This window comes from Saccostrea cucullata, unplaced genomic scaffold (assembly GCF_032062105.1).
Source record: "Saccostrea cucullata isolate Sc308-1 unplaced genomic scaffold, CSIRO_AGI_Scuc_v1 ctg4361, whole genome shotgun sequence".
Classification (NCBI taxonomy): domain Eukaryota; kingdom Metazoa; phylum Mollusca; class Bivalvia; order Ostreida; family Ostreidae; genus Saccostrea; species Saccostrea cuccullata.
In genome coordinates this window covers 1-13,338 of record NW_026933284.1, presented here as the reverse complement: position 1 = coordinate 13,338, position 13,338 = coordinate 1, and the positions used below count along the sequence as shown (strand labels likewise).

The 13,338-nt window shown below is 32.4% G+C and overlaps 1 protein-coding gene across 1 annotated transcript; it reads right to left on the bottom strand.

Annotated features, from left to right (window-relative positions):
- Positions 1 to 2,694: 2,694 nt before the first annotated feature.
- LOC134237919 (uncharacterized) lies at positions 2,695 to 13,288 on the bottom strand (the record flags this gene model as incomplete). The annotated part of the gene is made up of 11 exons (XM_062720063.1): positions 2,695 to 3,197; positions 3,489 to 3,645; positions 4,619 to 4,900; positions 5,652 to 5,956; positions 6,201 to 6,416; positions 6,682 to 6,771; positions 7,046 to 7,342; positions 7,447 to 7,617; positions 9,904 to 10,212; positions 10,411 to 10,561; positions 13,056 to 13,288. Coding segments are annotated over 11 exons (2,714 nt in total), but the record flags the coding sequence as incomplete, so codon positions are not given.
- Positions 13,289 to 13,338: the final 50 nt, after the last annotated feature.

Here is a 13,338-nt window from a genome sequence, read left to right as displayed (position 1 = left end):
AATAAAATTTGGCATACATCACAAATGAAGTAATGCAGATGTTCTATAAATGTCATATGTTAAGCAATGATTCGCATCATGTTTGTGACGTCACGATATATAAACATTATGGCATTAATATGTAGATCACTTGTAACTAAAAATGAATGATTTAGTCATACTCGATCAACGAATGGCTGTAAAGTTTATCATTTATCTCACGCTTTATTTTATAAGGTTAAATTAGGAGAAAGTTGTGAACTTCATACCAAAAAACTGATAAATTCTATGTTTCATGATCACATACGTCGATATTTTCTCTGTGATTATTTTTTAAATAATATACGTAAACAATCAATATTTCATTTAAATACTGTATTTCAATGTGCGTATTTTTAAATGTATGCATTTTGAAAGTAAAGATGTGCAAAACTTTGTATTTGACAGTTACATCGCCATTACGTTTTTACGAGCGTTGCTCGAAAAGTTTGCGGACAACTGCCATATCTTTTTATTTGACGTCAGATAATATCCAAATTTGGTAGAAATATTCAAATAAGAAATTCAAATGATTCGTATTAATTTCGTCAAAATATTAAGATTTCTTCAAAACTTATCCAGATTTTAAAAATGCAAAAATCGGGTCGCGGAGCAGGTCAAAATTTAGTAAGATACAGACAATACACTAGATAATGCCTGCAGTCATATTCTCTGTAAAATGGAACAAAAACGAAAAACAACCCAGAAATTCAAATTAAGAATTGTTACATCAATTCGTAAACCAAATTATGACTTCATATGTTGCTTTGTTGAAAAGAAATCAACTTCAGAAGATAGGTAGTCCTTATTGACAACGACAAAAACGATGACGTTGTAGAACGTCTCGGAGCAGCAGATAAAGATGCAATTTTGTGTTTTACTCAGGAAAAATCATGAATAAACTCTATAATTGTTGGTGAATCAAGAAAATATGTCACAAGCGAGTCGTGCATGTGTGTACAAATAGTAAAGGCAGTATTTGAGTGGCAGAGACTCTATATCGGATGAGTACAATCTGTTAAAAAAAACCGTTTAACTGTAAAAATCTGACCAAAAATTTTAAAAGTTGGAACGGCAAGGGAAGACAAAGGCGCTTCAGAGCTGCTTATCCTGTGAAAGAGAGTTAAGTAATAAAAGAAATTAAAACCTTAAAAAAGGGAAATTATACAACGAGAGCAATTCTTTAAAAAAATAAATTTCAAGTATAAGAAAAAGGATGTAATGAAAGGACATTGGATTATACTGTGTGAAATGTATAGGGATAGTATTTTTTAGAAATTTTTGACGCTGTTTTGCCGTTAAGTGTGCTCCGCGGTTACAAAACATGCTGATTTTAAAATGATGTAAATTGATTTCTATTAAATCGAATGGAATAAAACTTCAGAAATCAACAAAATATATTTACATTTTATATTGTGCTTAGTTTAAATTTCTAGTGAGTAATATGACGAAGATTGACATCGTCCACGAACTTTTCGAACAACCCTCGTAGAAAAGATATACATGTAATAATGCAATCGACTGGTTTTATACAAATTGTTTATTTACTAGATATATTTTTTCTCAAGATTGAATGGGGATAAATCAACAATAATAGAAAATTAAGAGGAATGACTATAAAAATTCTGATTTTGTAATTTGTTTTTATATCTGACTATTTACTAGTAATTATTGTTCTCTGTTCAAGGAAATGTAACAAAATAAGAAACAAAAAATGAGACAAAAACAATTGTTCTATGATATATTAATCGTTCGTAATAAAAATATAAATCCGGAAAACAATATGAACTTTTAATATGAAAAGCAGAAAGCTTGTCCCCCAGGAAGCAGTAAGTTGGGTGTAGATTCTTAGGAAGAGTACTGTAGAGGGGATTAATTTCACGGATTGTAAATTTCACGTTCTTCTCTTCTTTGACACAATCACGGTTTCTTGAATTCGCTGTATTGGTATATGATAAAAGTTTCCTCCTTTATCTATACCTATTGAAAACTTATTCACTGTTTCTTGAATTCACGGATCCATTAACACCGTGAATATAGCGAATATTAATACCGCGAGTTATTTTCCCCCTATACAGTATGCATTTCCTGTCAAACCGTCAATCATTCTGTAAACCCTGTATATTTTATATACATATGAATTTTTTTTAAATATAGTTTGTTTTGGGCGATGATTTTTTTTCCCTTTCATGATGACATATTTTCAAAATTCTTATTTTTCTTACAAATACATCATGCATCAAGTAAAACATAAATTAGAAGATTATCAAAATTTATTAAATAGAAAAATACAATAAAAAATAATTGCAATGAGAAATTGAAATGATATTACAATTTGAAGAGAAGTAAATACATGCATGTAAAAAAATAATACAGAATTTTTAAATATAACTTTTGAATAGTGAATGCTTTATGAATGGCATATGCTTTTACTTGTTTATTAATTTATAAAAGTACAGGTTAAACAGGTTAGAAAACTCTTTATACTTTTCAAAGTTCAAATGTTTTAAAAATACGTTTCAGGAATATAGGTTCATGTTACATGTACATTAATATGAAACCTACAGGACTGGTATACAAGCTACATAACACATATGAAGTAAAGCTACAACTGTAATAAAGTTTAATTTTAAATCGTTACTTCATAAGTCTCCAATGATTCGTTTACCAACTGCTTTAAATAAAACACATCACCTTAGCTTTAAGCATGAAGAGGCCGGGTTCTTTGGGTATAAGGACAGTTTTGTCCTTAAAAAAGTCTTTAATTGCGGACTGGACTTTTGAACATTCTGCAAATCCACCCACTAGAATGACTAAATCGACCTTCTCCTTATTGAAAACGTCCTTCAGATTTTGAAGTATCTGTTTAATGGGTTCATCGAAAAGACTCTCAAGCTCTTCAGCGTTTATAACCATTTCCTTGCTCATTCCTGGAGCATGGAGTTGTATCGTCTGAGTATCTGGCTTTCGTAGGGAGGATTGAAACTGATTTATTAAATACTGGGTAGTATCAGTATTCCCTGACTGTTCAAAATAGCTACTGTAATTCCTTCTTAGAAGATCTATCAATTTCCTGTTGACATTGTTACCTCCCCCGGGGCCCGTATACGGAAAAACAACTTGGTCCAATTTTTTCCCCAAATTTCCTCTTGAATGTACAGTGATATCCGTTGTTTCTCCTTAAAGAAATTAAATGTCAATTCAATAATTATCTGAATTACAATTACATGTACTATTAAAACACAAAAAACCCTCAATATACTAATAACAATATATAACTAATATTACTAATATCTACTAGTAGGATCATATCTAATATGTTCTTCGTGGAATAGATGGTATTTTGCTTTAGTAATCGAGTAATTCTGAAAACTTAAAGGCATGCATATAGAAAGAGATTTTTCCTGGACTTAGCAAATGATTTTGTCCAAAGAATATTTTTTTTTAAATCACTATTTATAAACACTTACCGCCGATGTCAACTATCATATATTTATCTCCCTTGGTCAAATTGTGAAAAGCCGTGTTCAGTGTGGCATCAGTATGCTTAGCATGTTGCATCTGACAGGAGAGTGAAACGGCATGAGATTCCAGTATGGTAAAAACTTGATCTTTTTCCAAAGATAGCTGCAATTCAAGGTAGGGCTGATAATACATTAACAATATTTTACTCTAAATGGACAAACACAAATCGATATACTACTGATTTATGGAAGTTGGAATGCATCTTTTCATAATGCATATGGATGAAGGATGGAGATAACGAACAGTATTCAATATCAAAGTCCGTACAACAATACAAAATAGGAGCAAAGCAAACACAGACCCTCCAAAACATCAGAGGTGGGATCAGGTGCCATGGAGGAGTGAGCATCCCCTGCCGACCGGTCACACCCGCTGTGTGCTGCTTGTCATAATCGGAAAATAACAGAAATATCCGTCGTCAAATCAGTGCATTAATAATGGACTAACTATCAGTATGAAAACGTCAGTCAGTATTTGACTCAATGATAAATTGTATTTGCTGACAAGGTCATTGTATTGACCATAGAACTTACGAAATGATAAATGATTATAGAGTCAACTGAGATATGTAAAATCCGTATTATGTAGGTGATGAAGGTATATTGCTGCATAAGTAAGGTAAATTGACGATTGAAAAGTTAAAGTCATCACGTTTATATCATAGAGCATAGTTGTTAGATTACCGTTAACGTCTATTTCAAGTAAAACATCCAAGTATGAAACAGATCTGTCAGACTCTGTGGTATTTTTTACATGTATCTAAGGCTCACCAGGATATATCGTATAGACATAGGAATGGAAATTACCATTGTTAACTGACAATACGTCGTCGTTACATCTAAATTTCGAGTTGAAAGCCACAGCAAGTGTTTTCTTCTTTTCACGCATAAGATTTTGCACATGGGTATCAACTCGAATAAATTTGTAGAAAATTAAATAATATTTATTTTTTATTATTTTTTGAATGTCCGGGTAGAATTTGGCTCTTTTCGTTTTTATCAATGAAAGGGGAAAGAGTCATTTAAAATAAATGTTCTCAGAAAATGCTTGAGTAGATGTATGACTTATTATTTACTTCACTGAGAGCATCCTGGAAAAATCCATCTGCTAGAGACCAAAATGTTGGCAAGGTAAAGACAAACTTAAAGTTACTCATCAGAACGTGTGCGAATTCTTCCCGAATATGTCTTATTGCTCGTTCTATCATATAAGAGGCACATCGGCTTAGGATGATTTTGGCACTGACATTTCTTCCTTTCGCGTCAGGTATTTGAATGCTCTTATCCATACTCTGTAAAAATGGACAAAGAAGAGATACATATAAGTGTCCGTCAGAAAATTCTTGGTTTGTTACCGGCTAAGGAGACGCAGTCACAGAGATAAAGAGAAAATGGTCCGCTTTTCGTTGACTTGTGTAGATATTTATGTTCATATTTAGTAAAAATTTAATTTCGTTAAAATGACAAATGTGTTCTTTGGTTAATAATGTACATAGAAAATATGTTAAAATTTGCAAATTTACAAAATGTACTGCAAAAGTATTTTACGCGGTCTTAGGAACCAGTCCACAAACAATTTTGAAAATCTAGCAAAGCTGTACATATCTTTCTCAGCTTTGTGCATATATACGAGGAGGTACTAATATCAAAAATAAAATTCATGGACCAGGGCCATAAAATTAAAACCGCTTTAGATACATCAATTACTTTTATTATGAGCAATTGACATCCAAAGAATCTCGTTAATTCAGGTTTGTTTTTGGACACTGTTGTTCCATAAAATATGGAATTTTTACAGATTCTGCATTACATTTTGCCATTGTGTACAGCCGAATAGAATTTTTGGATTTCCACCGCGAAACAGGGACACTACTATTTGTTCTATAATATTGAAGGGTGCCCATCTCTTATCCGCACCTCCTAGACCATTGAATAAAATTTGATGATAATTTTACATAGTGCCGTTGTACCTGTATACCTTTTCAAACTTTTTTATCGATTAATTATTTCTAGTCTCCCAGAGTGAAATCTGTACTTTGCCATTCTACTCATATGGGAGTCAAAAGGTATCATTTTTTAGCTCATAGCTCAAATAATATCTTTTTTTACCTCTGCGTTTGTTTCATATATCAAACTCATGAAGTTTTCGAAGTAAAAGACGTCTTCGGCTTCCTTTTGTCCTCGAAGGTGTATGTACTCCTCTCTTGCTTTATGTCCAAATGAATGAATTTGCAGGTCTTTATCTAGCAGAAGAACAGTTGGGATTTTTTCAAGATAGCCATGTTTGTTTTTGGTCAAACTAGCAGTGGTCTTTGTTGAAGTAATTTCCGATAATGCATAGCTTGAATATGTATTTCCAAGATCAATTGCCACAGCAAAAACGTCACTCTCTGGTAATGGTATTAAATCGATATCTGTATTTAAAAAAAAACAATTGTTTAATTGCAAATAAAAAAGATCAGTTCCTATATTAAACATTTCATATGCTAGAATATTACATCATAATTTCATAATTTCAAGTCCAACATATATTTCAACCTTAATCTGTTTTAACATAACTTTATTTTTCAAAGCCATAATATTATCTTATTTAAACATTTATCATTCTAATCAATCATCATTCATTATAAAATTGCTAATGATTGATGATGGAAATACCTTTTGTGCTTTTTTTTTCTTGAACATTTCCATATACTACAAAAAAATCATCAGGTTCCAAACCCAAGTCTAAATTTTGCATAAAGGGTTGAAAAAGAAGAATGTCTGTCAGCTTCTCTTTCATGTCGCCTTCTTTAACATCTTTTTCAAATTTCAGAAAACTTCCCCTGTTAGGAAACTCTAATTCGATGTTAATGGAACCCCGACTGCATATGCCTTTTGTTATATTATATGTTGTAAATAAATTATAAACAATATCAAAATATTTTTTGAGCACGTCTTCGTGTTTAGATGAGTCAGTCTTGTTTTCCATTTATCTATCATTTTATCAGTCTTTACTACAAGCTCTTGAATTTTCGGATAAGTGGATGGTTCAACATGGGCAACATGGGCAACCTTTTCTAACATCGACAAGGAATCCCTGATCTTTTCCTGATTTGAAAAGTCTCTAATTCCCTCCAAAATGAATTCAATGTTTTACAAAGAATATCTGGAAGGCAGGTGCTTGATTCTTCCTTCGTTTCGTCCTTTAAATCTAGATCAACTTTCAAAACCGAGTTGACTGTGGTTGCTGAAATCAAGCAAAACAAGATTCTAAATGTTTTGGGTTTTTTTACGAAGTGAATACGCTTACAGTAATAAAAAATGAAAATACAGTACATACAGTTATTTAAAAAGACGGGGGGGGGGGGGGGTAAAAATAAAATGAAAAAAAATAATATCTGGAAAATTTTAAAAGAAAACATTTTCATAAAATCATAAGGATTCATTCGAGTTCAAATAGTGTAGATTCAAATAATTTCCAATTGTGAATTTATACATTTACTTCGAAAGACGATACTTACTTTTCACATGCAATGGAATTTGTTTGCTCCTTCCTTTTCCGACTGGGTTGCAAACGATTAAGTGATATTTGGCAGTGTCTGCTGGCTCGATCGCGAGATCTTGAACCACCAGTGTTGGCCTTGACAGATCCTCGGAACTCCCTTTGTACTTAGGTATAGAAATGTTTATATTTTCCGCTTTGTTATTGACCAATTTTTGCCATTTTACGTACAGTGGGTCAGGAATACTGCATATTTCAGCAAGACATGAGAATTTTTGAGCAACTTTTACTTCCGTTATGTGAGCAACAGGTAAGCCTGAAATCAAATTTGTCATCAAAATATTAAGGTAAATTTTCTTGCAATGATTGCATTTAGTAAATAAAATATAGTGTTTCTTTTTAAATAAATACTTATATTACCTCCTTCAATATCAAGTTTTATTTCGTTGCTGATGGCTGTGCCTGTAGAATTCTCAACATAAAGTATGTATATTCCATAGTCACTAAAATCTATGTTGTTGATCAATAAAGTAGGTTTCTGCGGATGATCTTTGCTCCCCTTGTACTTCTCAGATTTATTTATACCTAATTCTATGGATTTTGAAGTTCTAATTTTAAACCACTGTGGAGTTTTTGGCTTTGGATATGATTTCACCTTTCCTTGCAAAGTAATGGACCCTCCAAATGAAATCTTTCTACATGCCTTGTTACAACGCACTTTGAAAAATTACGCACTTTGAAAAATTTTTTCAAAGTGCGTTAATTTTTGGGACCAGGTTAACGCACTTTGAAAAATTTTTTCAAAGTGCGTTGAATTTGGGACCAAATCAACGCACTTTGAAAAATTTTTTCAAAGTGCGTTAAAACTGTACATCATAATTTTACACCATGTAAACATTTAACGCACTTTGAAAAAATTTTCATGAAACAAAAGGAATTAGACTTATATTTTAGAAATAGACAACAGTATTATCCCCTTGCAACGTATGATGGGATATAGTGATGCGATTATGTGTGTTATTACTTTATGTGTATGTTAGTTTTTTCTGTGTGGAATTGACGTAATTTGTATCGGGATCTTTTTGGGAAGGAATGCTCCGCTTTGCGGTGCCCTTACTTTGATGTGTTTTTTTCTTAAAACTGATGGATTGAAGAAAACCAAGAAACGGAAAACGAAGAAAAGACTGGCTGAATTAAGGTCTATCAGCTCAACTCTTTATCATTCCCACCCAGATATATCTATTTCTATAACTCGTAACCTTAAGTGTCAATGATATTTGAAAAAAAAGAGCATTCTAAATAACGTAATTTGTATCGAGATCTTTTTGGGAAGGAATGCTCCGCTTTGCGGTGCCCTTACTTTGATGTGTTTTTTTCTAAAAACTGATGGATTGAAGAAAACCAAGAAACGGAAAACTAAGAAAAGACTGGCTGAATTAAGGTCTATCAGCTCAACTCTTTATCATTCCCACCCAGATATATCTATTTCTATAACTCGTAACCTTAAGTGTCAATGATATTTGAAAAAAAAGAGCATTCTTAATACAGTATAAGAACTGTACAAGGAAGTCTGCAGTAAATCGAAATTTTGTTCTTTTAAATCTCAAAGTCTATTTATGTTCATTTTCAGGAAAATCAGAATATTAATAACTAGCTGTAAATTCCTTATTTTTCGCGAGTGTTTTTTATCGCGAACTGGCTCTCAAACGTCAAATCGCTAGAATTATAATTCGCGAATGAACGGTTTATTAACAGATTTTACATAGATTTAAGCACCAGAAAAATAAAAGCGAGAAATATTTTTTTCTTCTCGCGAAATTACGCAGAAATTAATTCCTCGCTTATATTAAGGAATCTACAGTACCTGTCTGCTTTTCGATGTTAATTTGATACCATATCTGATAATCTCTCTGTTAAACTCCAGGTGTTTAAAAACACAAGTTTTGCCAAAATTATAGAGTTATTTCTCTTTGGTATTCCAAATAAGTAAGGTTTTATGAAAATTCATACAAATATCTATAAATTTTTTTAGAATCATTCCAATATGTTAACATTTGAGAATTGACTAAGAGATAGGCGGAAGAACAATACTATCGTTCGTAGTTCTTTACGACATTGAATGTTGACCTTTTGACCCCAAATTCAAAAGGGGTCTTCCTAAGGCCACAGGGATTCTGTTATGTTAAATTTCATTGCAAATGTTCAAAGGGTTGGCGAGATATCGTGTGGAAACGAAAGCGTTACAGAAAGACGGATGGACGGACAGCTAGACGGACGGACTGACAGATAGACCCAAATTAATATCTCCCACTTTTCAAGCTGGGGACAAAAAGTATCAAATCAGGTTCAAATGATAATTTATCATACCTAAGATTTGTAGGAATATTCATTCAATATTGACTAAGCCATGCAGAATTTTTTTTTCAAAGTGCGTTAATATTGTCGATATTAACGCACTTTGAAAAAAAAAATATTTTTTCAAAGTGCGTTAACCTGGTCCCAAAATTTAACGCACTTTGAAAAAATTTTTCAAAGTGCGTAATTTTTTCAAAGTGCGTTGCCACAATGCCTCTCCCAAAATTTCACATTTTGGCTCTCCTTAGGAAATAATTAATCAAAGATTTATGATTTCAAGCAAATGTAAAGAACATTTCATAACTGATTTTTATATCTGCAATAATTTACATGTGTATCTGAGAAAAAAATTAGCAGGGTAGTTATTTTGTCTAATAGCTTTATAGAAAACGGTTCGCTTAACATATTTCTTCCGCAGAAATGGATACACAGCTGCAGACAGATAGGCTTCTAGACATGATACTTTCACTATTAACTTTTTACAGCTGCGTATCAAGAACGGTGGAGGACTACATAACATACTTATATACCTTTCTTTAATCTTTAGATATACTGCATTGCTTCTTGCCATCCCCGATTCATTTTTCACTATCAGTTTATAATGTCCAATGTCATCTGTGTCCATATTATTAATGACGTTAATGACGACTTTTGCATTTTTTTCAATTTCAATGCTTCCACGATATTTTGGGGTAGAAATCTCAATATTCCTGCCTTCTTTCTGCCAAACAGCTTTTAATATTTCGTTTGCAGACTTAATAGTGCTGGTAATTTCAGCAGTTTTAAGGTATCTCATGAATTTTGGTTCTCGGATTTCAATGATTGGGAGTGCTGAAATATGTTTAGAACATGATAGAACATATCATGGAAAATAAGATTCTGAAATTATTGCTTTTTACTTAATTAATATTTGATTGCTTATTTATCGCTGAAACTGTTTGTTCATTCTCTGCCTTATTATAGTTGATGTATATTCTTTCTTACTGCTACGGTTGTTGCTTGTTTTTTTCTGTTAGCTTTTTCTCATACTCACTTTTTTCTCTAATTGTGATTTCAATTCCCTTTCTATATTCTTTTCCATTGATTTAAGACTCTTTTCCAGTGTAGTTTGGTCTAGTTCTGAGAAATGAATATCATCGATTTGACGTGCTTGGACAAATGTGCTCAATCTTCGAATTGCCTTAAATAAAAAAAAAACATGTAAAACAAAACAAAGGATATTCCTTTTGTTTTAACACATTTGTTGTAATTAAAAAGTAAAGAGAATATATCATGACATACTCAAATCCATATATGTCATGTCAGCCCTAGTGGCCCATATTAGATGGGCGCCATCAACTACCACATCTTCTTGAAAAGGACATAAAGAATGACAATAAGAGGATTTTTAACTGGAGTCACACACTATGCTTATAACAGTATTTTATACATCGGAAAAATTATTGAGGCACCCCCTACCCTCACAACTCCTACATCGATTAATATTGGGACTAATACATTTATTGACTGGGTTCGAGGGTAACATGCGTTTTGTTGGACCCAAGAACCAAACTGTCTGCCTGAGGCCGTTAGGCCGAAGGCTGACAGTTTGGTTCAAGGGTCGACAAAACGCATTTTGAACGAGAACTCTGACAATAAATGTTTTGTTATACCTTTCATTTTATTTTGTAGTTTTTGATATACATGTATTTTGTACTATATTCCGTAATGTAACATTAGGTCTGTCACTGTTTTACACCAACGAATGAAAATGAGATTAAGCTCCGCCCATTCTGTGACGTAAGCGGTCCAACATCTCTCCGAGCGGTCCAACATCGATTTTTTTATGCCCGCTCAGCAAAACATTAAAAATGTTAGACTTTTTTCGTATAGATTTGTATAGGAACAAATTTTTAAAGGTATAACAATTGATTGTACTAACATAATTTGAAATTCATTAAATACATCTACCGACAACAAAATCAAGGAATATAATGAGAAATGATTTATTTAATTGTGATAGATAGGCAAATCAACATGTCAGCGCAGGTTGATTACCAATAATCGTTTGACATAATATTCACTGTCATTTTTTGGTTAAATCAATATAAGCTGCAAAGATTTCAGAATTTTTCGTTGCAAAATTATGAATGACTATTTTAATGACTGAAAAAATCACGTTAATAAACTTCCGTTGTTCATATTTGGGCCGAAAAAAAAACTTTTTATAAGCTTCGATTGAATAATTGAATAAATTACACCATTGTCGTCTTGTACAATTATGATTTTTGATATGGAACTGTTTATTATACTTCTGTTCAAATGATTACTATATAAAGTTCTGAAGTTAAAATAACTTCTATAGTCCACGCATAGCAAAGCTATACCCCAGGGTATAGTTTTTGCTATCCACCCTTAGAAAATTTTCATGTAATTTCGCCGCCAATTTTGATTTCCAGCGATTAATCTATAGACTGGTGATGTCATAATGACTAAAGTAGCATTGTGGCGTCATCAGGATTTCAGATTATTCTTGCAGTATTATCTTACTCCAGAAAAATATCAATACTGGTTGAGGGTGCATTTTAAAACCAAACATTGTGTACAACCATAATTTAAATAACGTTTACTGTTGAAATAATTATTTTGTAACAGGTATTGAATGCATTTCAAATTTAACCCAGATTCAACCACTACTGAAATAATGTTTACTATTGAAACAATGATTTCAATAGTGATTTCAAAGGTGTTAAAAATATTGTTGCAACCAATGACAATATTCAAGTTGTTTCAATAGTAGCTGCACTTCCTGCAACAACTATTGGAATAACAACCACTAAAGAAATAATTATTACAATAGCGATTGCAACAGACCGCTCTCAACGTCCCGCAGTTGGATTTGAACGTAAGGATTGAACCTTACCCCACCTCTGTCGATTTTTCCGTGAAATCCTGGCTTACGATTGGTTGAAGTCTGTCAGGTGAAGGCGGTGGATTACCTATACCCGGTCAGTTGTAAATCTATACCCGGTTGATGAAACGTGCAATGACGAACATGCATTGAAACAATAATGTTAATCTTTTTAATCCTATATTAGATGCTTATTTGTACAAAAATGAATATATGTATTATGTAAGCAACAAGCAATCCGTGTATTGCAATGATAATTATTATACCATTCCCCTTTCGGCAAGTGTAATCCTGTTCCCATTATAATTTTTAAGAAAAAAAAACGTAATTCCGTCAAAATCATTGAAAAGGAACGTAATGTAAATTTTATCTGTAACTTATCAAGATACTTTCACATACCAGAAATCAGCTCAATATTTGCGAGCGTTCAGAAAAAAAAAGTGAAAAAAACCCTTAAAAATTAAAATGGCCCTAAAAATAAATGAAACAGAACGAAATTAAATTTAAATCTGAAACTCGTCAATGTACAATTACACACAAAACATCAGCTCATCCAATGAATGGGTGTTAAAAAAAAGCAGAAAAAGTGAGGTAAACAGACAGACAGCTAGAAAAAATAGAGGAAACTTATTGCGCCCTCCTCCGCTTTTACTGGTAGGAGCCAACAAAATCCAGCAAAATAAAAATGTGTTTCTTGCTTAACTGAATTATTCATTACCATACTAACGACAAAGAAAGCATTTTATTGTTTAAATATCATAAATAATATCTTCAGTGTACTTACTTGAGAAAGCTCCCTCCATTTCTCTTCAAATGCAGTTGATGATATTGACTCTGTATCCCTTTGCAGCATTGTAAATTCATAATGTATCCGAATTCTTTCTACATCATCTGAGGGCAAGGTGTCGTCAGGGTGGGGAGTATTACCCCATCCTTTGGAGGGGCTTTGAATCTCAGGAATGTTCTTAACTATTATATACAGCACAGAAATATCAATGGTTTCAGAACTTTGTACAACTAAAATTCATAAAAAAAAGTATACAAAATCTACAAAACAGATCACACAT